Genomic DNA, 22,602 nt, shown 5'->3' on the forward strand with positions numbered 1-22,602 from the left:
CTGTGCTTGATACACACTTTAACATGTCAGTGGGACTGCTGTATTGAGATGGTCCATGCTCCACACAGCATCTGGCCAACGGCGGTCTCTTTCCACTGATGGATGGGGTAGAGGTGAGCTGATAAGCTGTACAGCAACAAATAGGCTTCAGACAGCAATTGTAAACCCACAGTGCTCCCATATGTAAGTGTTTCTGATAAAATGACCAGTGAGTGTATTAACTAGAAGCTCAGTGTACATACAAATATTTAGAAACCTCTTCTGCACCTTTCGCTGTGCTCTCTACAGTATTCTGTGAGAGACTGAGCTACACGGACACTTCAATTTGGCCTTTCGATGCTGATTTTCCTGGGAGAATGACTAGGCAGTAACTCAGGCATGTAAAGGAGCCTCATTCTCTCTGACCTTCACTTTTATGAGGTGGCACAGGGCTGTGTTGTGCGCAGATCTTCGAAGGGAGGGGTGCGGGGGGGAAACGTTTTTATTATATCACTCAGCCCCCTGAGCCTGCATGTGAAATGTATTGAACCAATTTTAAGCTCCTTTCACCTTGTGTGTGTGTGTGTGTCTGTCTATGTCCTCAGCTTCTCCCTGGCATTTTGCCTTCGCTGTCAAGTTCTACCCTCCTGATCCCTCTCAGCTTATGGAGGACATCACCAGGTAGGAGAGTTACACTGCACCGGTCTAATGGCAAATATGTCATTCTGCGTATTTGCCACTATTGGTCGCATTAAAGAGGAATAGTTTGGCTATTTTTAGTGTGCCAGAAGACTGAAGAGAAAGGACGTTCTAACTGTACCAGTGACATCTTTGTCCATGTTTCAGATGCAGAAGAAACTCACCTATTAAGAATCCAAGCAGCAGCATGACTCTCTCATTTAGGCTTTCTCATTCACTAGCTATTTCAAAGTGAATCCACAACATCTGCTAAGACAACTCCTTCAAACTCACAACAGAAAGGCAGTCTGACCAAATGGGAATACAGAACCAGCTACAGGTTTTAGTAGGTAGTTAGTCAATTCTCATGAGTGCCTAAGTCTCTAAGACTGGTTAATAATATTTTTCATTAGAAAAAACACTAAAATCTAACTGACTCACATTGTGTAATAGCTTAGCATGCCTTTAGCATGTGATGCTAAGTGTAAAGTAAATATTTAAAGTGCATTTTTCTAATAAAAATGTCAGCATTTTGGCATGTCCCTGTTGATTGACACCTCATTTGAGCTGACTATTGAAAGTCCACTTTTTAGTTTATATTAACATTAGAATTGCCTTTCTTTAAGTTTATGCATATATTTCTTAAGTCACAGCATTTTCTGGTGTCCTTAGTCCCAGTAGGCCCTCTAACAATTTAATTTCTCCCCTTGTAGAAATAGTTAGTTTTAATTTAGTTTAATTTTTTTGACATGCAAGTCTCTTTAGCTGCATGGTTTGAAAAGTGGTAGGAATATTCTATCTATTTAAATATATTTATGTTTAAACTAATCTTAAAATCTTCAAATATTGTGAACACATGCAATTAATTGTTAGTATAGCAATTAAAAAATCTAAAGTTTTAGTTGCATCTTAAATGGTTTAGGACTTTTGGCGGTAGTATAGGTCTTTCATATAAGGTGGAATGAAGAATTAAAATAAGAAGCTCAGCTAAAGAAATCTCAATATCTCCAAAACTAGACTGCAAGATGTCAACATTTGTTCTGAATGTTTATATTGAGAGCTGGAAAATTAGATTAGAGGCTCTTTGACTGCGTGACTGTTCCCCTTTAAGGCTTAGAGGTGGCTGATATCTCAAAGAAAACACCTTGTTATTTTGTGTACCTTAGTAGTATTTGAGTTTGTGAGGCAGTGATAGTGTTTTTCAGGGTTTGACTTTGATTATTTCTTTTTGCTTATCAATCTACACCTGCTTATGTGAAATGTCTCCAGTTAGGATGGATAATAGTATTCCTGTGCTTAAAAAGAACTGAAAACTGTTGATACTGTTCAGACATGCTTCTAATAGAAGCCACTGAGAAGATGATTCAGCATCTGCTTATTGACATGAATTATAAGTTCATATTTTGAGTGAGGTTTATGCCACAGGTTTATGCTGGAAGCAGGTAGAGTGTACGTTGTAAAATGTGGGAACATTCCGTTAAGTTTAGTTTTACTTAATGCAACTGAGATTTTGGTATTTGACAGATCTTTTATATAATTACTTAATCTAATGAATTATGCATATCTGCAGAATTAATTCTGCATAAATGAAATCTAATGGAGTCCAATCTTGATGTCAGTGGTGTAAAAAATGCAAATGTAATTTGCCTGTTTGCTCACTATTGCTTTGTCTCAACCAAGTGGGTGCTCTAATGTAGGGTAATAGTTTTAGTACATTGTTAAATCTGCGGTATAAAATTGTGTAAATATAAGCATAAGAAGTCGAGTAAAGATATTAGATGGCTCGTCAAACATGGATCACTCTGTACTACTAACCTCATTTGCCATGCCTGCACTGCCAGTAGTTATGCCACAGCTAAGTGTATTTGTTAGCTTGATGTATTTTGTGTGTTTTACCAATTTATTGTTGTCCTGTCTTTTTGTTGTTATTTATGCTCATTTATGGCATTTATGGAATTAATGGAACAATACAAATGGTCCAATGCTACTTAGAGCATTAGAGCCTCTCACTGACACTCTTCTTGGACTTGGACTCTTGGACTCTTACTGAACTTTCTTCATCTTGTTCTTTTTCTCAAAGGTACTACCTATGTCTGCAGCTGCGTGATGACATCTTGTCCGGTCGGCTCCCCTGCTCATTCGTCACCCATGCTCTATTGGGCTCCTACACCGTGCAGGCTGAGCTTGGAGACTACGATCAGGACGAGCATGGCTCAGATTACATCAGTGACCTCCGCTTCGCTCCCAATCAGACCCGGGAGCTCGAGGAGAGGGTCATGGAGCTCCATCGTACCTACAGGTTGTTTGACACATTGTCTGTTACACATCCATCATAAGCCATGAACATGTTTCCATTGCGACTGCTCATTCAGCCTTTAGCAGTTTGGACATCCCTTTTTTTAGTCTTTAATGGGTAAAGATGGCTACTGGTCATAGTGACATATGCCACAGATAAAGTTATCAGTTATTAACCCCGTAGGCCCTGTATGTAAGCACACATTTCAATTTATCACTCATTACTACTTTGCTGTTATAGTTAACCTTTCATAGGCCCTAGAATAGAACCCTGTGGAACTTCACAAGATATGCTAGATCAGATAAAGCACTAGTTTCAGTTTTAGGATTAATAACTTAATAATAATAAACCTAGTGTTCAAGAGATGCCTCAAAAACACAATTAATAATTTTTCTTTGCATTATTGTTGTGCTCCGAATCCGAACATGCTATTAATTTCTTAGTGTACGTAATGTGCACCTAATAAACCCCCTATGGAACCTTTGGGGTCTTCCATCTCAAAATACATATGTTGACATAGACACCATCAAGTTGTTCAGCATCTGTCACTCTAGTCTGTGCTGAACCAGTGCCAACTGACTCTTTGACTCCTACTGAGTCAGAAAGTCAATAAGCCACACAGCTGGGGTCTTAGTGATTGGTGTGTGGTGTTGAAGCTCCTCGGGCAGAGAATGAGTTCTCTGTTCCTAACCCGAACTGAAACACACCTCCCGGCTTTCGTATTTATTCTGTTATCAGCAGTGCCGAATGCACGACTTCCTGCTGTTTTAATCCATGACTCATTTTATCTCATGTTTCAGGGGAATGACTCCTGCTGAGGCAGAAATGAACTTCCTGGAGAATGCCAAGAAGCTGTCCATGTACGGGGTTGACCTGCATCATGCAAAGGTACAGCAACAGAGCCATATGTTAATTAGGATCTGATTCTGTTCTCCAAGTTAAATCCTCTTTCATGTTACATACAGTAATTCGGTGCTTTGAGGTCTGACAACAGTAACTGTGATGGTCAATTTCCATTGAATAGTATTTGAATATTCATACGAGAAAACATGCTATATTGTCAGTAAGAAAAAAACATAGGAAGGTTTAACATTGGTATGTTATAAGGATTCCCAAATTTCTTCATACTTAGAAGAAATGTCTCAAAACCTAACAAATATTATGAGACAATATACATTCACACAGCTATCAAGTCCTGCTCACCCCACATGGATTAAGAGGGAGGTCTCAAAAGTGTCACAAAAGTCACTCATGGAACCTGAAATATCCCAATGACACGGCGAGTGCTTAGACAGACCATTAAAGCTGTGCTTTATAATGTGTTACTCTAGCCACAAGTATTTTTCATGAATCATTTGCTGGTCATAGTAACGAAATATGACATTATAAGACATCTAGATAACAGATTGACAGTTAAATCTCTGAGACACAGCAGTTTCAACTCATACTAAACTGTGATAATCATGTTAGAGTGTTCCAGTGACCTTAAATATTGCTGTTCGCCATATTCATGGATTAGTAATGCATTATGCATTTGTCCTCTCTCCCCTCACTAATGCCTGAGTTAGGATTCAGAAGGGATTGACATCATGCTGGGGGTATGTGCCAACGGCCTGCTGATCTACCGTGACCGTTTGAGAATCAACCGCTTCGCCTGGCCTAAGATCCTCAAGATCTCCTACAAGCGGAGTAACTTCTACATAAAGATTCGCCCAGGAGAGGTATCCTTAGCTTCCAACTGATTTTTCTGCTTTGCCTTAGTAAAAATATTTTCACCCTCCAAGTAAGCAAACTAGAGATTGTCAAATTGTTGTGGCGAACAAATGGTAGGACAACAAGAGCAGTCAAATGTTTCAACATAGACTGATTTTCACTGATTTAGTCCATTTGCCTTGTGCCTGATCTCATTAACAACATTTACATGTACACAATAGCTCAACTAAGTTCTTACTCTGTCTGTAAAATTGCACAGGACTAAGGCATTTAGTAAAGGAGCTGTATACAGGAGCTGTATAAAGGATTAGAGAAAAGATTTATAATATCATCTTGATAACATCTTGATTGATGCACTGACATGTTTTCATATATATAAGAGTTTTCTGCCTTTTAAAAAACATATTTTTCTTTTTCCATTTAAATATCTAAAATAATCCATTTGCTTCCCTCCTCCCTTTGTGCTGCGGGTGTTTGTATAATGTAGATGCGATGCACTTTTAAGCAATCAGTGGAACTTTGTGAGGGGGGCATTAAAACAGTATTAAAACAGCCACTTGGTGGTAAAATGCTGTCATCACACGTTACTACTAGGAGTTGTGGACCAGTCTAAAAGTTTACATGTTCAAAACTACCTTGAACAATCTGTCCAAGGAACTGTTTCTACTTTTATTTGGGGGGCGTTGGAAGTCGCCAAGAAAAACATCAGCCCAAAAATCTTCTTTTGATCACTGTCTGAATTGTCAAAAGATGTGACCTGACTGGCTTGCCAATCGCTCATCGAGTTTAAAAAAACATCTTGCATGTTAAATATCTGGACCTGTCAGTGAGTCGAAATCCTATAGTGTGAAAAGTGTCACAACCAGATTATGACTGCCAGTGAGTGTGGTGTCACACTCCAGCCAATGGGAACGCAAGGAGAGAGGAAAGCGTGTGTTTTTGTGACCAAAGGGGAGCAGACAGACTCATCTACAATTTTTCCTGGACTGGTCGTGTAATGTGTGACCTGCTGTTGTTGAACAGTCGTGTAGTGTGCAAACCACATCGACTTAAACATTCACCATTACAACAGATCGAGTCGTGTAGTTTGAACAGTACAGCGACCTGACGACTCTACAAGTTGTGTAGTGTGGTTCGAAGCCATAAGTGTAACTGAGCTGGGGGCTTTGTTGGACTATGAGAATATAACTGTGGTGTTTACATCAGAGTAGCTTATGTTAGCCAATGTTTAACCATTGGTGAGTGTGTTAACATAGTAATCATCTATTTTATTAGGCACCCCTTATTTGTTGCTGCGCGATTCATCAGCACTCATTTACCCTGTCCATCAGTGAAAAAAACACCTTGTAGCCTTACCTTGTAGCACCTTGTTTCTGTGTTGGAGACGTTTTTACGTATCTTGCGGTCTACTCTTAGGCTAAATTTGCAAGGATAGCCTGACCTGGCCTTGTTTGCACTTGCTTTACTTGTAAATTATTTTACGGACAGTGGAACAGCTGATTTCTAACTGTTCTGAGAACTTTTCAAATCCCTTCCCAGGTTTAGGCTGCGTTCACATTACCTGAATCAAATCAGATTTTTTTTGTCTTTATGTGACACAGATCTGATTTTTGTCAAGGCTGTGTGAACATGTCAAATCAATATATATTTTTAATTAGATTAGATTTTAGAGTTCATATGTGCTTCTAGATCGGATTCATATCTGATTCATGGGCATGCATCATTAATGTAAACTCATGTAAATTAATGTAAACTCAGTTCAGATTTCATGCGTTGTTTTGCCTGTACACATTGCGCTTAGTGCTGCCATCATCAGCCAGCACTGGCAGCGTGGAAAAACGCATTGGGGGAAAGGAGGCGTAAAGGTGATGACATGCATAGAGCTCACTTACATTTATGAATGTGAACTGTCAAGATCTGAGCAGAGCAAAAAATCTGAATTGATTAATGAGGCTTGTGAACATAGCCTCATATGCATCCACAACCTCCTTTCTAAAGGCCTCAAAGAGCTCTGTCGATCTCGCCATGGTGAGCCCACTCACAACAATCAAGAGCAAACCAAACTAAATGTCTGAGGTTTAAATAGCTCCTCCACAATCCTCTTTAACCATGTTCCAATCATCTGCAGCTGATGTTCATTTATATGCAATTTTATAAATAATGATATTTCTTCAGTGAAGAGCAAATTTCTACATGTTATAAAATATTTTAAAAGACAGCTTTAATTGGATATCCTGATTTTTTCACATGGCTGTGCATGGTAGGTGTTTCAGGTCAAATGAACAGCCATGAGGGACTATACACCTAAGGTCTTCACTCACCTTTACACCTACCTGTGCTAATGTGATGTGACAGTAAACTTGATTTGATTTGATGCCAGGTATGAGGTAGGTTCTGTCTGCAGCTTTCGAACCAAAACAAGTACAAGCATTGCTTTTTAGTCTCATTTCGTCCAGGCTTTGTGGGAAAGAGATGGTAATTTATTCAGGCAGTTATGCATTAATGCAGCTGATGTGCATGTCAATAAGGCTGGGGCGGGGGACTTCTCGATTTGTGCAGCCCTGTGGGTTGTTTCAGACTCTTTCTTCCAGTGTGTCCTGCTGCTGCAGTCTGGCCTGGACGTAGCTTCCGAGTGACAGGCCTGGTGATGGCTCTCTGGCAGAACAGAGACACACAAAGGGCCTGTGAGATACACACATAAAGAGCTCCTTCAGCTGCTCCACCACAGCTGCAGCAATGCCCAGAAAAGGAATGGGATGGACAAATTTAGAGCGCTGCCCAAAATGCCATGCTCCTGTTTATCTTCTCTGTCTGAAAATAGGCGCGTGTTTGTCTCCTAGCTCAGCTCCATTCAGGAATCTCTCCCGCAGATCACAGGACTAGAGTTTAAGACCCAGATTAATTTTAATTAGGCCCTGGAGCAAGCTGAAGGGGCTGTGCAGTGTTCGTTAAATTAGCAAAGGGATTCACGGGTACAGTGCAGTTTAAAGAGTATAAAATGACCCTCTCAAGGACAGAGGTGCATCACCGCTTAGCTACATTTTTGGGGGGGATCTTTCTCCTGTCTGTGTCAGAAATTATGTCTCCATCATCCAATCAATGCCTACACAGTAAATCATCTGTTAAAGTAATAGTTTAGCGAAAAATCAAATTAACATGATTTATCACTTAAACCAGATGCAGTCGGTTTGCCAAGGCATGCTTGGCAAACATGTCTTGGCTGGTTGACTGCATCTAGTTTAAGTGATAAATCATGTTTATTAGATTATTCCTTTTGTCAGTATCACTATATCAGCCTTAGCAACACTGATATTGCAGGTGGCTGCACTGTGCAAGTGAGCCTCTAGCCAAGCACTATTCACTAAGAGCTGTCTGACCAACCTCATGCTCCAGATGAGTTTCTGTGGCCGTGGATGAATCAAGACATTTACATCATCATGGGCAGTGACCTCAAACACACATCCGTGGAATTGGAATTGATAAAGCAGGCTAACATTAAGCATTAACATTGAGAAACCAACTAATTTTATTGAGCGGTCACATATCTAACCCGGAATTCTGCCCAAAGCGTTTTGATGGCTTGGAAAAGCATCTGATCAAGGTGCAGCTTGCTAAGCAGCACTAATTTAAATATATTTTGCATTTATTTTATTAACTTTAAAAAGCTGCCAGTTTCACATTTGTCTAATTAAAGAGATGCAGTGCAGTGTGTACATACACTATGGTTTCACTGTGACTGAGGGTGTACTTTCTACAGCTTTTTAAAGTTAGGTTGATATTGAATCTGTCCAATATAATCACCATATGATATTATGTTCCTATCACATAGCTCTAATGTAATCCTTCCATTTTCCTTCTCCAACAGTATGAACAGTTTGAGAGCACCATTGGTTTCAAGCTGCCCAACCACAGAGCGGCGAAGAGGCTGTGGAAGGTCTGCATCGAACACCATACTTTCTTCAGGTAAACTCCCAAGCAGGGTTCCTAAACCTTGTCTTGTTCCTTTAGGACGTTTTGACTGGCCTCTGTCAATACACCCTAGGCTCTTTGTTTGACTCTGAATTGTCAGACGCTCACCCATCCTCCTTTGAGACACTGCTTATCCTCAGGTGTGGTTAAGTTAGACTGTGTGATCAAAGGACTATCCTGCTGAATCCTCCCTGGCTCTAAGCATGAGCCGTTTCTCACAAAACTTGTTTTTTCTCTCTCTTTCTCTTTCTCTCGTTCTCTCTCCCTTTCTCTCTCTTTCTCTCTCCCACCCAAGTCTGTTGTTCAGACTTGCATCTACGTGATTGTCTCCCTAGCCTGGAGCACTTATTGAATTTACAGTGTGAGGTAGAGAACAGCACAGTCTTTATTAACACCTCGCTTCAAGAGAGAAAGATGGTTGCTGTAGGAAGGAATGTTTCCATTCAACTCCTGTGTTTTGACAGAAAATTTAAAATGTGGTCTTTTTGTATTTGCTTACTTTTTTAATTTAATAAATTTAATAAATTAAATTAACAGCTGTTGTACTGATTTCTAAAAAGGGGAGTTGTGTCTCTATTGTTACTATTTCAGGCTCTGCATGTCGGCTGTTAACTTTAGGGAAGCGGGCATGAGCTGTTCGGTTGCACCACAAATCCCTATGTGTCTTAATTAGTAACAGCTAACTAATGCGCAGTCTAGAACCTGGTGTACATTGCCTGGAAACAGGGATGGCAACCAGCACAGATATCCTACATTCTATGGAAAAAAGTGGGAAAATAACGTAGTGCGATTCACACTCACAATTTTGGTGAAAGAGCTCCGGTTAATGCAGATTGATGCTCTATGTAGGTACAATGTAGATCGGTTATTAGCATAATTTGATCTTGCCTGAACCGAAATCGAGCATAGATAGCCACATCATAGATATCTTAAGTGTCTAGCCTGTCTCTTAACAACCAACGGTAAAAACGATTCCTGTAATCCGGCTCAAAGCGTTCTGAAGAAGCCAGATTTTGGTTGTCAACGTTTCTGTCGATGGTTTCGTTGGTGCCGGCTCCAGGCAAACCTGACTTTAGTAAACACTTACATTACAATTAGCCTACATTTGAATGTATGCACAGCTTGTGCAACCCGATCCTTGTCAATGTTGACAGGATTGTGTCACTTTCATGCTCAGTGATCCCTCGTGTTACCACTTCCCAAAGATGTCTGCTAAATTCCAAGCCAGTGACTGGGAATGCCAGTCATCATCACGCTGGCAGTAGCCGTTAGTAGATGGGTAAATTGTGCTGATGAAGGCACACTGCACACACTGTAGTACACCAGTCTGCAAAGTATTAGAAATCACAAGTAAATACATTCCTTTTACATTCTGCATCAATGTGTTCAGGTCTGCATCTTGACTTGTGTTGATATCAAGAAATGAAAAACATGCCAAAATGTTTCTTTCTGCAGATCCTAAGAAAATAAGTATTTTTCTTGCAGACTTTCTTGTAGCTTACAACCACGAATGTGAAATTGGCTGAATGTTTAGAACCTACAATTTCCACTGAATTGCTCCCCTTGTCAGATCCACCAGGAGTTGGTGACCTTCCTTAGGCTGTGTGATGATAGCTTCAGCCGTCAAATGCATCAGCAATTGCTTATACTGTAGATCCCAATTTTTAGGAATAAAACTGGTGTATGACCGCAGTAATACGCGTACGTACAACTGTAGCAACTGTAGCACACCACTGACAATATATCTTGGTATAGCACAACCACGGGTGTATTATTATAATTATTCCACAGTTCTGTTGCTGATACTTAGTATTAGAGACACGCAGTGTCCACCCAATGTTCTGATGTTTGTAGACATCCCTTATAATCAATGCATTCAGCTACTTTAAGTTGCACCCACTGCTGACACAGCTTGTCTAGTCCTTGTAGAGAGGTTTTGTAATGCAGTAGGAATCTCTGGAGCAGATAAACATGAACCTATTGGCACCATGCCTAATGCAAGCCATGGGCTAGAGGAGTATAAAGCCTCCCAGCATTGAGCTGTGGAGCAGTGGAACTGTGTTCTCTGGAATGATGCTGCTTTATTCAAAACTGTTGGGCTGAGTTGAGGAGTTGTGGATGGGGTAGGGTGGGGGTGACAGCAGTGCTCCAAAAATTAAAGGAAAGCTTTACCTGGACAGTAGAGACAATTACTCCAACAAAAAGCAGAATCTCTTGTAATACCCTTGATTTCAGAAGATACAATGAATGAGCAGGTGTCCCAAATACTCTGTGTAGATACTCTATCTATCCATCCACCCATCCATGCATCTATCCCTATCCCTAACCAACGAGCCAACCAGTGATATTGCACTTATAGAATGACAGTCATTGCACGGCCAAACTAAGAGTAATATATTTATTTTTTTTCCTGTTATTGGACTCAGGGTGTCTGCTCTGTTATACTTACACTACCTCACCTACTTTTACAGCATCTGTCCAAAATGTTGTAGGTACCTCATCCAGCTGAAATTAAGGGCACAAAATGGGAGTTTCTTTCCCCTTTGCTGCAGTAACATCCCCTACTCTTCTAAGACAGCTGGACACTAGATTCTACTACATTGCTGTGAGAATTTGATTGTATTCAGCCTCCACTTCAGCTCTCTACCTCTAGCCGACGTAAGAGTAATGACCTTAGGCCTAAATGCAGCTGCTCAAGAGCATCCTGTTGGCAGTGCTTTTTTGATGCTGTGTGCTAACTGAATATTAAAATATAAAAGTAATAAAATATTTCCCTCCTGATGTTAACCATTGTGTGCATGTGATGTCCTTTTCCCCAGGTTAGTGTCTCCAGAGCCTCCTCCAAAAGGCTTCCTGGTCATGGGCTCCAAGTTCAGGTACAGCGGTCGGACACAGGCGCAGACCCGGCAGGCCAGCGCTCTAATCGACCGGCCCGCTCCACACTTCGAACGTTCCACCAGCAAGAGACACCTTCTCTCCCGCAGCCTGGACGGCGGTTGGTACACTTTCCATTTGAATCATTCTTTTCTGTATTCAAGCAATTCATTTCTTCAGAACTGATTGTATTTGGGCCAAGGTAATTTTCGGAGTACCAATTTTCAACCTTATTCTCAACCCTTAGCAAAGCCGCTGTTTTGCCAGCAGGCAATTAAGGCTGTTGAATTAAAAATGAATTGACCAAATAGACGTGCATCCCTGAGGTTCTGCAGAAAGCAAAGCTCATTAAAGTTTTAAGGTCACTAAACACAAATTGCTCACCTTGTTGTCAATACTAGCTGGAAGCTTGGTGTTTTAAATGCGTGTTTATAAGGGCTGTTTCTTGCCCAGTGTTTTTCAGATCCATCATTTGATGCATTTGTCTATTTTAAACGAACAAGAAACTTACCAAATTACCTTCAATTCCTCTCTTGTATAACTTTAGAGTAGCTCAGATTTGTTAATGTAGTCACTACATAATAAGGCTTAGCATGTAGTATGTTTCGGAATTACGAGGGTTTCTATGTTAAGTATAGGTCACATGTTTTAAAGGTGTTTTGGTTAGATAGACAGTAGGGGTGTAACGGATACAAAAAGTCGGTTTGGACCTCATGATACACTATGATTACAGTACAGTGGGGGCGAGCAACAAAAAACGAAAGCTGAGCTACAAAAAGACTATGAAAAGGCCTGAGCTAGAAAAAGGCTTCCCGCAAGGGGGATGTGCCATAAACTTTTTCATGAAAAGACCCTCTTCTATTCACTTTTACTCAGTATACTGTTCTTCTACTCAACAATAAATAATTATATTTATAAATAAAACGCTGACTTTTGTTTGTTCTGTATGTAGCGCTAATATTTAGCATCAACACGTTGATAGAGTTCACTAATATTTAGAGTTGTTGTGTAACACTCACTCTACCATTTAAGATGATCTTAAGACTATGAAGTTATGAAGCTGGCTGGTCAGATCAGCAGTACTGTCAGTATTGATTTCAGTAGTGTAATTGGTTACTGGTTAATAACCAGTCCCTGCAGACAGAGGGGGTGTTTCTGACCTATAGTCAGCAGTAGAGAATTCGCAATGTGGCAAAGTGAAGCGAGTGACTCGGGTGTCCGAACGGCCGAGTCGCTCGCTGTCTTCAAATGCAGACTGAAGACCCACCTCTTCCGAGAGTACTTGGGCGATTAGAGTACTATGGTCACCTTATTGTCTTGTGTTTAGTAATGTCTAAGCTTAGAGGTATCCTTTAAATTATTAGTCTATTCTAACTAGCTAAGGTTCTTCTTAGGTAAATAGCAAAGCACTTTGCAAGTCGCTCTGGATAAGAGCGTCTACTAAATGCCATAAATGTAAACGTAAATGTAAATGTGAAGTTTAATACAGGTATGTGCCTGAAGCATGGTCACACGTGCGCAGCACAGGTCAGGAGCACATTGAAAGTGAGGCGAACTGGTTTCCGGAACTTCATCTTTGCACATACCCACAGCGTACTGAGGGTTCTCTGTGGGACTGTGCACACTAACCCATGACCCCCATACCATCACACATATTGGTAAACCCCTAATATTTAGAATGCACTTTTCAATGTATTTCACCATTAAACTTTGCATCAGCTACATTGGTTCTCTTAGCTGTTTGTCTGTTGATGAACTGCAGAGTTCTCCCGGCCGCTCTCAACCATGGGTATGCCCCAGGACGCCCTGTCCCAGAAGAGTGAGACACAGTGTTTCTCAGGAGATGAGCAGGAGGCAGAACCTGACCTTAGTCTGGACCAGGACCAGGACCAGGACCAGGACCAAGATCAAGAAGATAGTAGTGTGACCACACCCACAAGGAAGAAAGACATTAAGGTAAGACTCTTTTATTATTTTTGTCATACTTATATGTTTGGACAGTGTCTCCAGAGAAGTGCATGTGAGACGTTCAGAGTAGCGTGAAGAGCACTTGTTTTTAGGGGGGTTTTGATGTTCCTGTGGCCTGAAATCTAAACCCTACAAATATAGATAACTTTGTCACAATTTACAATATTGTAAGTTACTTTTGTGTAATTACGTATTGGAATTCCACATCTTGTTAAACTGATGTAATTGTTTACCTAAATTCCTCAGCTTCCTGCTTGTATAAAATGGTTTGAGGGCTATCAGGACAGTACTAAGCGGTACACAGAAGCCATGGTTTGGTTAACACTGCGGTTTGGATCTCGCAGTTTGGTACAACAGGAAAAACCAGGCAACAAAAACTCTGTAAGACTAGTTTTTGTTTTCATTTATTTTGAGCAGTAGTGCAAGTTACAGTTTGTTCTAGCTAGTATCATATAGTCTGCCTGAGGTCCTGAGGAAATGCAGAGCTGATAAAAAAACAAAAGACAATAAATAACACAGGGTTGGGCAGTATCCAGTTTTTTAATGCTGTCTCAAAATACTGGTTGGAGGGATCAAATGCAAAGTTTGGTTTGTTCACAGGGTGATAAAATAAAAGAACACTGTGAACAATTTCAAAACAATCTGACAACAACTGCGATGTTAAACTGCTGTCAATTATTAGAGAGAAGCATGTTTGCATGAGTTGTCTGCTCACCACCAAACAAATTCAAGTCTGGCTGACTGAAACCCCACTAAGAAACGTTTAGACGAGGGTGAAAAGTGCTGTTAAAAAGTACAGACAGCTGATTTAAAGTGTTTTCCCCATGGTTTTGGATCTGTAGCCACTCGCTACCTCAGCTAGTTCAGCTCCAGATCCGCCAAGTATCAGACAAACCAGTGCAGCTGCTGAGCTAATGACACAAGTGTTGACGGTAAAACTTGTGTCAGAGAATGAGCTTATTTGACCATTAACTAGATGTGTGTGTGAAATTCTATACTTATTTTGAAATACTGTCCAATGTTATACCTCCCAACCCTAAAAATCACAATCTGACATTATAAAAGTCCAGTATAAATAGAATTCTAAACAATTAAAACATATTATGCATCATGTTTTAGAAAGAGTGTTTGAATTTGTTCCACAGTAAAGAAGGTCTTCTAGCTCATAGGTGTGATTTGCTTCAGCCATAGTCAGACCCCAATCAGCTTGAGATAACCTTAATATGGCATATTAATGATGGCTTACAGCTTAAAGTTTCCTGGTAAAACTTGTGCATGCAAGATTTTGTTCTGCATTTTGTGAATCCTTGTGAGTTTTTAAATGACATTCACAGAACTGTAACATTTGTGCCATGATGGCTCAGGGCGAATACATGTCCCGTTACAGCCCTGCACATCTTGTGTAATCTCCATTTTATATAAGAGGGAATTTAAGCAGTAATGGTGGCAGGAAGAGCTATGGTGGCATTAAAATTAAATACCTGTGCTGTGCTGAACATACGCAAATTTGAGTTGTGGCTTCCTAGCTTTGTACGACAGAAACATCAGTTTGCCATATAAAGTTTGCCAGACAGTCAGTTTGTGAGTTAATTTCAGCTTTTCTCGTGTTTTGAAAGGGAATTTAAGTACACTATATAACTACACTATTGCTTCAGTGAGTTCAAGACAGAGTTGTCATCATCTTTTCTATTTTCTATGAGAATATGTCATCAGGTGAGCAAACACTTTGTTCTACCAATGTGTTACAATTGTTGCTTAGCTACTTTGGTTTCCACAGCTACACCGTTAATGCAGATTTATTTCCAGTCACCATAACCGTCTTCTGTGATAGAGCTTTTAAGGGCATTAAAAGCATCTACTTCCTATCATCACCACTCCAATGATAAATCCTGAAAGATTCTCTGAGAAGATACATTTCAAACCGAACCTCTGAATTAAGATGGAAGCAGAGTCATTTAGCTGTGCTGATCATTGAAAGAAAATAATATGTGGAATTCCTCTTTTAAACCACAGTCAGTGTAGGTGTTTTGCTGCATGGTGGAGCATTAGACAGAGGCGTGGAGCTTTAGGTGTGGCACATTTGCCAATCTTCAGTTATTGCACAACTGCACTTACTGTAATATGTTTTTTTCCTTGTTATTTCTTTGTAAATGGTTCAGGCTGAGGAGCTGCCAAAAGATGGCATCGTGCCAGAGGTAGTATCTCTCCTCTGCCTCCTATTATACTGAGAAAATAAACTGTAGTAAATAAGCACACTTAGCTTGATTTCCCCAGCAAGCTCCTATTGTAGTGCCCCTTTTACTTTATTTCAGTTCAGTTTTATCCATCGTTTTAATTTGTTCTCAGTAACTAGTCTTTTCTAAGTGGATGAAAGAGCATTCTGGTACTGATCCTGGATTTTATAAACACTCCAGAAAACAATTTAGCAAGCCAAGGTCTGTTCCCAAAGTATTTCAATCAAAGTGCTCATAATAAAGCATGAGCAATTAGGCCTGGGTACTGCAATTTGAGTCCCAGTCAACATTAAACCCAGTCACATACTAACATCAAATATTTTGCTTTTATTTATTAACTTCAAATCAAAATCTGTAAAATATGTATTATAGATATTTAAGATTGCAATCAATTCTTGGTTTGACAGTGCACTGGTCTGTGCTTACAGTGCATAAAGTGACTTCAGCAAACCTCTCATTTTTATGTAAAAAACATGCAGTTTCTTGCATTTCTTACATACGGTGAAAAAGGGTTTATACGGCCTCCCTGGGACTTTTATGGTGTTGTGCCAAGGTTATTGCTACCGAGTGCATTAATTTTTACAAAAAATAATATATACACTAAAGTCAATAATGTCCGAACCTCCTGAAGATGTCTAAAAGCCTTGAATTTTTAGTAAGAAGCTGAGGCAGTTGTTTAGCAATTTTTAATCAGTTTAAATGTTAAGATGGGAAATAAATTCTTAAACACCTTTTTATATACATTTTGAGTGGCTGGAATATTTGTTAAAAAATCTATACAATCAATATGACACTTGTATTATTATGTTTAGTGTTGTAATAAATATTCAGCTCTTCTCTATCCAGAAATCTACAGACAGTAAAAAGAAAGATACACTTTCTTTTACAGCAAGTTATAGGTATTAACCAGGTAAGTGTAAGTACAAACTCCAAATGTACCATGTAATAATGGCTGGTTCCAGGACAATCAAATTGAATTACAATGAAATACCCAATAACAGGTTCAAGATACTAACTAGGTAAGTGTGTGTTACAGATGGCAAATTGCTCTATAATCAAAATGAAATTACACTCCCTCTAGAAAAAAAAGCTTAGAGTTCCATGCTGCTCTTAGCTGGATATTGCTGGTTTATGTTGGCTAATGCTAATAAACTGCATACTTTTTTTTGCAGGTGACCAGCTTTAATGATCGTATGATACTATATATATATATATATATATATATATATATAAAAGAAAGCAATACTTCTTACCATTGAAGTGCTGAGATATGGACTAAATAGTGAATCTTCAAAGTTGTTTCACATGTTTTGGACAAAAAAAAGATTTTCCACCAACTGGAAAATCCCTTTAAACCAGAGAAAGAACAATTTAAGCACTTAAGTGGTTATTTGAGGTGTCATCATTCAATTAAGAACTCCTAAAGAACTATTTAGTGTGAATTTAGCGTGTAGTTTAATTGTACTGGTCATATTGTTACTCCATATAATTATCCATTATGACATATGTTAAATGTGTTCAGTAGCAAGGACCTGTTGGGAATTTTACTGTAATTCAGTTAGGTTGTCTGAGTACTATGTTACCCCCAAATAATTACAAAGCACATTTTACCAGTTAAAATACTGTAAACCTATTATTGGTATTTCAATGATATTTGACTAGATTATCTTGATATCTTGCTTGGAAAAAAAAATACACTGTGGAGTTTGGCACCTCACAGTTATCTAGTTAATTCCTAGAATTTACGGAGCTGTAAAGGAATAATGTGCTGACATCAGATAATGATTCTATTATCTGTGTGCATGTAAACACACTCGATATTCTGAAGAATGAAAAAGCGATCCAGTACTTCATACTGCCTGAGGAACATGAGAGAATATGATTATGAGCCCTTATCACTAAGCCCAGTGCCTAATAAGCACAGGCTGTTAGAGCAATTCCCCCTAAGCCCTCTTGTCGTGCTCCTCTCTGACTCTGCTGCAATGACTGTTTGGATTAGTCTTCACTAATTCATCCCTGTCTCTCCTGCTTACTTTTGCTCAAAGCCTAACTTAAACCAGCTCCTCTTAAACTTTCCTCTTGAATGCTTTCTGTCTTCTCCACCCCACTGTGATGTCTAGCTCTCTAACTTTGCTGTGCATCTTTGCTGATTTCTCTCCCTCTCTTTTTAACTTCGCTGGCCAAAGGAGGATATAGGTTCTACCCTTGATGCTAAAGCAGAGGTATTGTACTGTACTGTAAGATTAGTGACTGTCTTTGATTTAGTTAATCTACATTCACCACTGTCTGTTTCCACTGGCTTAAGTTACTGTATGTCTTGCCAAGGTTTGCTGTATGTGTTCACATACAGTTTACATACACTTATGATAGACATAAATGTCATGGCAATTCTGGGCATACAGTTCTTTTAGCTGTTTTTTGTGAACGCTACCTTTCAAACTCGCCTTAGCAGTCACTTCTGCCTTATGCAGTCTTCTGTCATACGTGCTTCATATGTCATCTTTTTCCCCTTTTGGTTTGTTTGCAAATATGTCAGTATGAATTCAAAGCTAATCATTAGTGTACAACATACATCTTAAATAGAATAAAAACACAAACCCAGAGATCCATATATTTACAGTGATCTACATGATTATTATGGTCAGGAAGTCCAAAAAGATTCATGTTAACCTACTATATATATTCCACAACTACATCGTATTGAAACACCCAATTGTGTCCAAGATTCAACCGTCCAGCTGAAATGTACATTTTCCACTTATACCAAAACCAGCATTCTTGAGGTTGTCATTCCTTACCTTTACTACTTACATCTTTTTGTCATCTGACCATGAACTTTTCTTCTTCTTTGTCGATGTAGTTCAGCTGCAAACTTTAATTGAGCTTAAAGGTGTTTATTTTGAAGCAGAGGCAGTCTCTCCATGACATTGGCCATGACTTGTAAATGTAAATGTAAATATATAATCATCATTCTAAGATCTGCAGTGAGCTCTTTGGACTTTACCCTTTATACTGGGTGTTGGTCAATCTAAAGGGAGCTCATGGCAAGTTAAAGACCCCCCGCCCGACTCATTCTGCCTACAAAACATATTAGTTCAAAGCAATCACTGAAAGACCCAAAGTTGTCATGGCATTTATGTCCATGATGAGTGTAAACTACAACTGTATGCATAAGTCATCCTTTTACGTGCACTGTGTCCCGTGCCACCTTTGACAGGTTATGCCTCATATGACTGTAGCAGGAAAATTAGCTTATGCAGTCGCTCCAAAGCTGTGGATTAGGCTTCCATTGTGACAGGCAGAGGAAGCCTTATCAGCAGAATGCCTTCCAGACCTTTAAAGAATTGCTCATAATGCCACATCAGCCTGAGTGGTGAAGAGAGGCTTAATCTCTGCCCTCATTCACTCTGCGTGCTTCTGTGTGCTGTGTTACCAGGTCCACCAAGCCTACTGTGTTTGTATGTTCAGTGTTTCTCCTAAGAAAATTTAGCATTGTGTAGTGGTGTGGCAGTTGGTATAACATAAGGTAGTTGGTACAGCTTTCTAAATGGCAGACTGGGGTTTAATTCCCTGGAAAGAACAACTATGCCGTACCAATACCTGAGGTGACACTCCTGATTTGGGATGATTATGCTCCCTTTTAAACAGCTGAAATGTTGTCTACATAAATTTGTTTGATCTTTTAAAGGAGACAAGATGTTTATACGTATGTGACGTTCTATCAAGACATTTTTTCTGCATCTATGCCGGAAAAGACCCTACACGATGTTTGTGGATAGTACTGAGGCTAGCTTCCCCCTACTGCTTGCAACACATCTCCCCTTCTTTAAGATAAGCTTCAGGCTTATTTTAGCAACAAATAGGCGTAAAGAATGCTGTGATAAGAACCGCATCAAAGGAAAGCCATCAGACACCACAGACTGCAATCCATGCCTTGCAGTGTGCCTTTCTGTTTGCTTGAGAGTAGTAGGAGAAACACTGATATTCCTGTCTGCATTCCCACTGCTTGCTCCTCATTTTTTGACCCTGTGATGTCTTCTTCTTAACTCCTTCTGTCTTCCTCCAACACACCTGCATCTCTCCTCCCTGTTCGTTTATGGTGCCTTCCCCTTGCCCCACTTTTGACCTGTCAGTTGGAGATGGAGTCAACCCCTCGACACAAACAGGAGGTACCTGTTACTCCTTCCAGTACAAGGTGCTTGTGTATGTGGTGTGTATATGTACAGTGTTGCAGGTATAGGAGAAGGCATCCAGGTCTTCAGTAGGAACATTTACTGAGCTGCAACTGCTGTTGTCTGTGGTTGTGTTCATGGTTTATCGGCGGTTGTTTTCAGCTACAGTGCTGCCAGTAATCCTCAAAGGTAGTACTCTCATTCACCTACTGGAGGTCAATGAAGCGGTTAAGACCCACTTGTTTTATCTCTCTCCCTCTGTAGTTTCTGGATAAGTCGGAAGATGTGCTCCTGAAGCACCAGGCTAGCATTAACGAGCTGAAGAGGGCCCTGAGGGAGCCCAACAGCAAGCTGATGAACCGGGAAAAACGCTTGTCTGGGACCTCCCCAGGCGGCACGCCTGAGAAGAAGGCTGTGAGTATGGGAATAAAAACTGGGGGTAAGAGTCTGCAAGAGTGTACTGAAAGGCTGAAACTATACAAAAAATATATTCTGAATATTCTGACAATGTATCTTTAATTTTAAAAAGTGCTGTATGCAAGAAGATAACCCAATCACCAGAAGACTCCATAGACAAGAGTGCAAATACATCATTAGATTTGAAAGATAAAAACGTTGTTAGGTAAAGTCTTTGGCGTAGGTCGCTGTAACAAGGAATGCAGGGGCGGAGCCAACCCCCTGGGCATCCAGGTGGGACCAAACTGGTGAGTGCACAGGATGTGTGAGGTGTGAAATGTTAGCATCTGAAATCTTTTAAATAATGGTGGAAGCTGGTGGATAGTCAAGGTAAAGTTGCCATTGCATTAGAGTCTCCTGGTAGAACTCTCACTCTCGCTACAATTTTTGAAGGTGATATGTTGGAAGCAGGGAAAGAGTCACTTTGACAAGAGCCAAATTGTGGTGGCTAAATGACTGGATCAGAGCATCTGCAAAACATCAGATAGGTCTTGTGGCGCGTTCAGTGTATGCAGTGGTTGGTACCTACCAAAAGGAAGATGTAAAACCAGTAAACCATGGGCTTCTAAGGGTCATGGACTCACTACTTCACATCTGATCCAATCCCACACAAGAGAACTACTGTAGCACAAAATGGCATGAGGGGACCTACACGATATTACGTGGGTGGTTATAAAGTTATGGCTGATCAGTACAAACATAACATTGAAAAGATAGATATTGTAAAACATAAAGAATATAATAATTTCTAGCTTTATCACAAACAAATCTAGTTGCTAAAGTATTAATTAGAATTTATTATCAAGAGGTTGAGTTAAGTAAATTGGTCATCATTTTTAGAATGTGTTCTAATATCATGATCATAGTCACCACAACTGCATAAATATTAATAGCACTTTTGATGAAGAGTGTTTTACATGTTGCTTTGTGAATATCGTGTTTATGTGAAACTGCCTTTTCCACACGGAATGTAAGAAATGTGATTTATGCTCGATTTGTTAGAGGTCCTTTGTTGCACTTGCTTTATCTTGAGCAATTTTCCACTGACTGTTGCCTGGGGCACAGTCTGCTTTTCTTCTCCCTCTTTCTGTATTATACTTTTAACAAACAAGAAAACACTCAAGAAGAAATATCCATGGTTCTCTACAAAGGGTCATAATTATGTCGTGTGGATATGTGTTTGTTTCAGACTTGCTTTGAAATGTGCAGCCATGTTTATCTAATGAAATTACGAAGGAAACAAAAACAAGTGGAAAAGTCATTTTATTCAGTGGTGCTGTGGCTATTCGCCCTCTTCATGCATAAAACGTTGACAAGCTCTCTAGTTAGTAGTCCGGGTATCTGACCGACTGTCGTTCAGTATTTTGGCATTCAAAATTTTACTGCAACTGCCTTTTTGTAATAAGACGTCATTATCCTGGCTTTGTCACATCGATTAGCTGGTGAGATAATGCCTCAGTCCTGCCATCAGAAGCTCGGAGACTGCTGGGACTTCAATTGAATGAATCTCAATTTGATCAAACTGTTAAGATTACATTTTCCACATTAGTTCAGTCTGTTATTTATGACTTGCTTTATGCAATCTTTTGACTCTGTTTCATCACCTCACTGAATAGGATTGCTCCAGATTGTTCACATATCAGACAGCCTCGGGGTATAGAGAATTATCTGCTGTGTACAGAGATCTGGATAATGGATTGTTAATCTTGTGTTGGAAATCAAACTGCTACATCCAAAGTTTTTTTTTTTTATTTTGTTTCAAAGTATTTGTTTTTTTCATTGATTTGGGGTGTAATGTGGGGTGTGAAAATGGGTCTGTTGAAGGGAAAGGGATTTGTGTGTCTGTGTAGGTGGAATGACAGGATTGTTACCAGTTTTTTAATACACCTATTTGTAACAGTTGGTTGCCAGAGTTTCTCAGGGCAAGCCCAGCTGCCAGAGTTTCAATGTGTAAAAAAACATATTTCTCCAAATTGTGTTTTTTTTCCATCTGTAAGAACTTATTAGATTTCACTGAAATGCTTGATTGAGTCACCACTTTAAATTAAGTGGGCATGGTGAATGCACCTTAAGTCAGATAATGGTTAATTACTCTTCTTCACTCTCTCCTCCTGGTCTTGGGCATGACTGACCATCAGGAGGCACTTGGAGCAGGGGGAAGGGAACCTGTTAACAGCCTCTCAGTGGAGGGCTTCATCCAGAAGACAGTGGTGACTTCTCCTGAGGTTGCTTTGCTTGCAGATATTTAAACCTCTTTTACTGA

At 39.8% G+C, this 22,602-nt stretch overlaps 1 protein-coding gene across 12 annotated transcripts in view; it reads left to right on the forward strand.

Annotated features, from left to right (window-relative positions):
• LOC140542987 (band 4.1-like protein 1) overlaps positions 1 to 22,602 on the forward strand; it is a 133,311-nt gene that overhangs the window by 90,164 nt on the left and 20,545 nt on the right. For 6 of the 12 annotated variants that reach the window (XM_072665966.1, XM_072665969.1, XM_072665974.1 and 3 more), the window contains exons 6-17: positions 585 to 660; positions 2,738 to 2,956; positions 3,754 to 3,841; positions 4,522 to 4,674; positions 8,532 to 8,629; positions 11,455 to 11,630; positions 13,272 to 13,465; positions 15,637 to 15,672; positions 17,898 to 17,933; positions 19,845 to 19,880; positions 20,148 to 20,297; positions 22,478 to 22,564. In XM_072665966.1, the coding sequence (XP_072522067.1) occupies positions 585 to 660; positions 2,738 to 2,956; positions 3,754 to 3,841; positions 4,522 to 4,674; positions 8,532 to 8,629; positions 11,455 to 11,630; positions 13,272 to 13,465; positions 15,637 to 15,672; positions 17,898 to 17,933; positions 19,845 to 19,880; positions 20,148 to 20,297; positions 22,478 to 22,564 (1,349 nt within the window). The remainder of the gene's footprint in view (positions 1 to 584; positions 661 to 2,737; positions 2,957 to 3,753; positions 3,842 to 4,521; positions 4,675 to 8,531; positions 8,630 to 11,454; positions 11,631 to 13,271; positions 13,466 to 15,636; positions 15,673 to 17,897; positions 17,934 to 19,844; positions 19,881 to 20,147; positions 20,298 to 22,477; positions 22,565 to 22,602) is intronic. The other 6 variants (XM_072665976.1, XM_072665977.1, XM_072665971.1 and 3 more) reach the window with 5 other exon arrangements.

The sequence above is a fragment of the Salminus brasiliensis genome, chromosome 21, assembly GCF_030463535.1.
Source record: "Salminus brasiliensis chromosome 21, fSalBra1.hap2, whole genome shotgun sequence".
Lineage (NCBI taxonomy): Eukaryota > Metazoa > Chordata > Actinopteri > Characiformes > Bryconidae > Salminus > Salminus brasiliensis.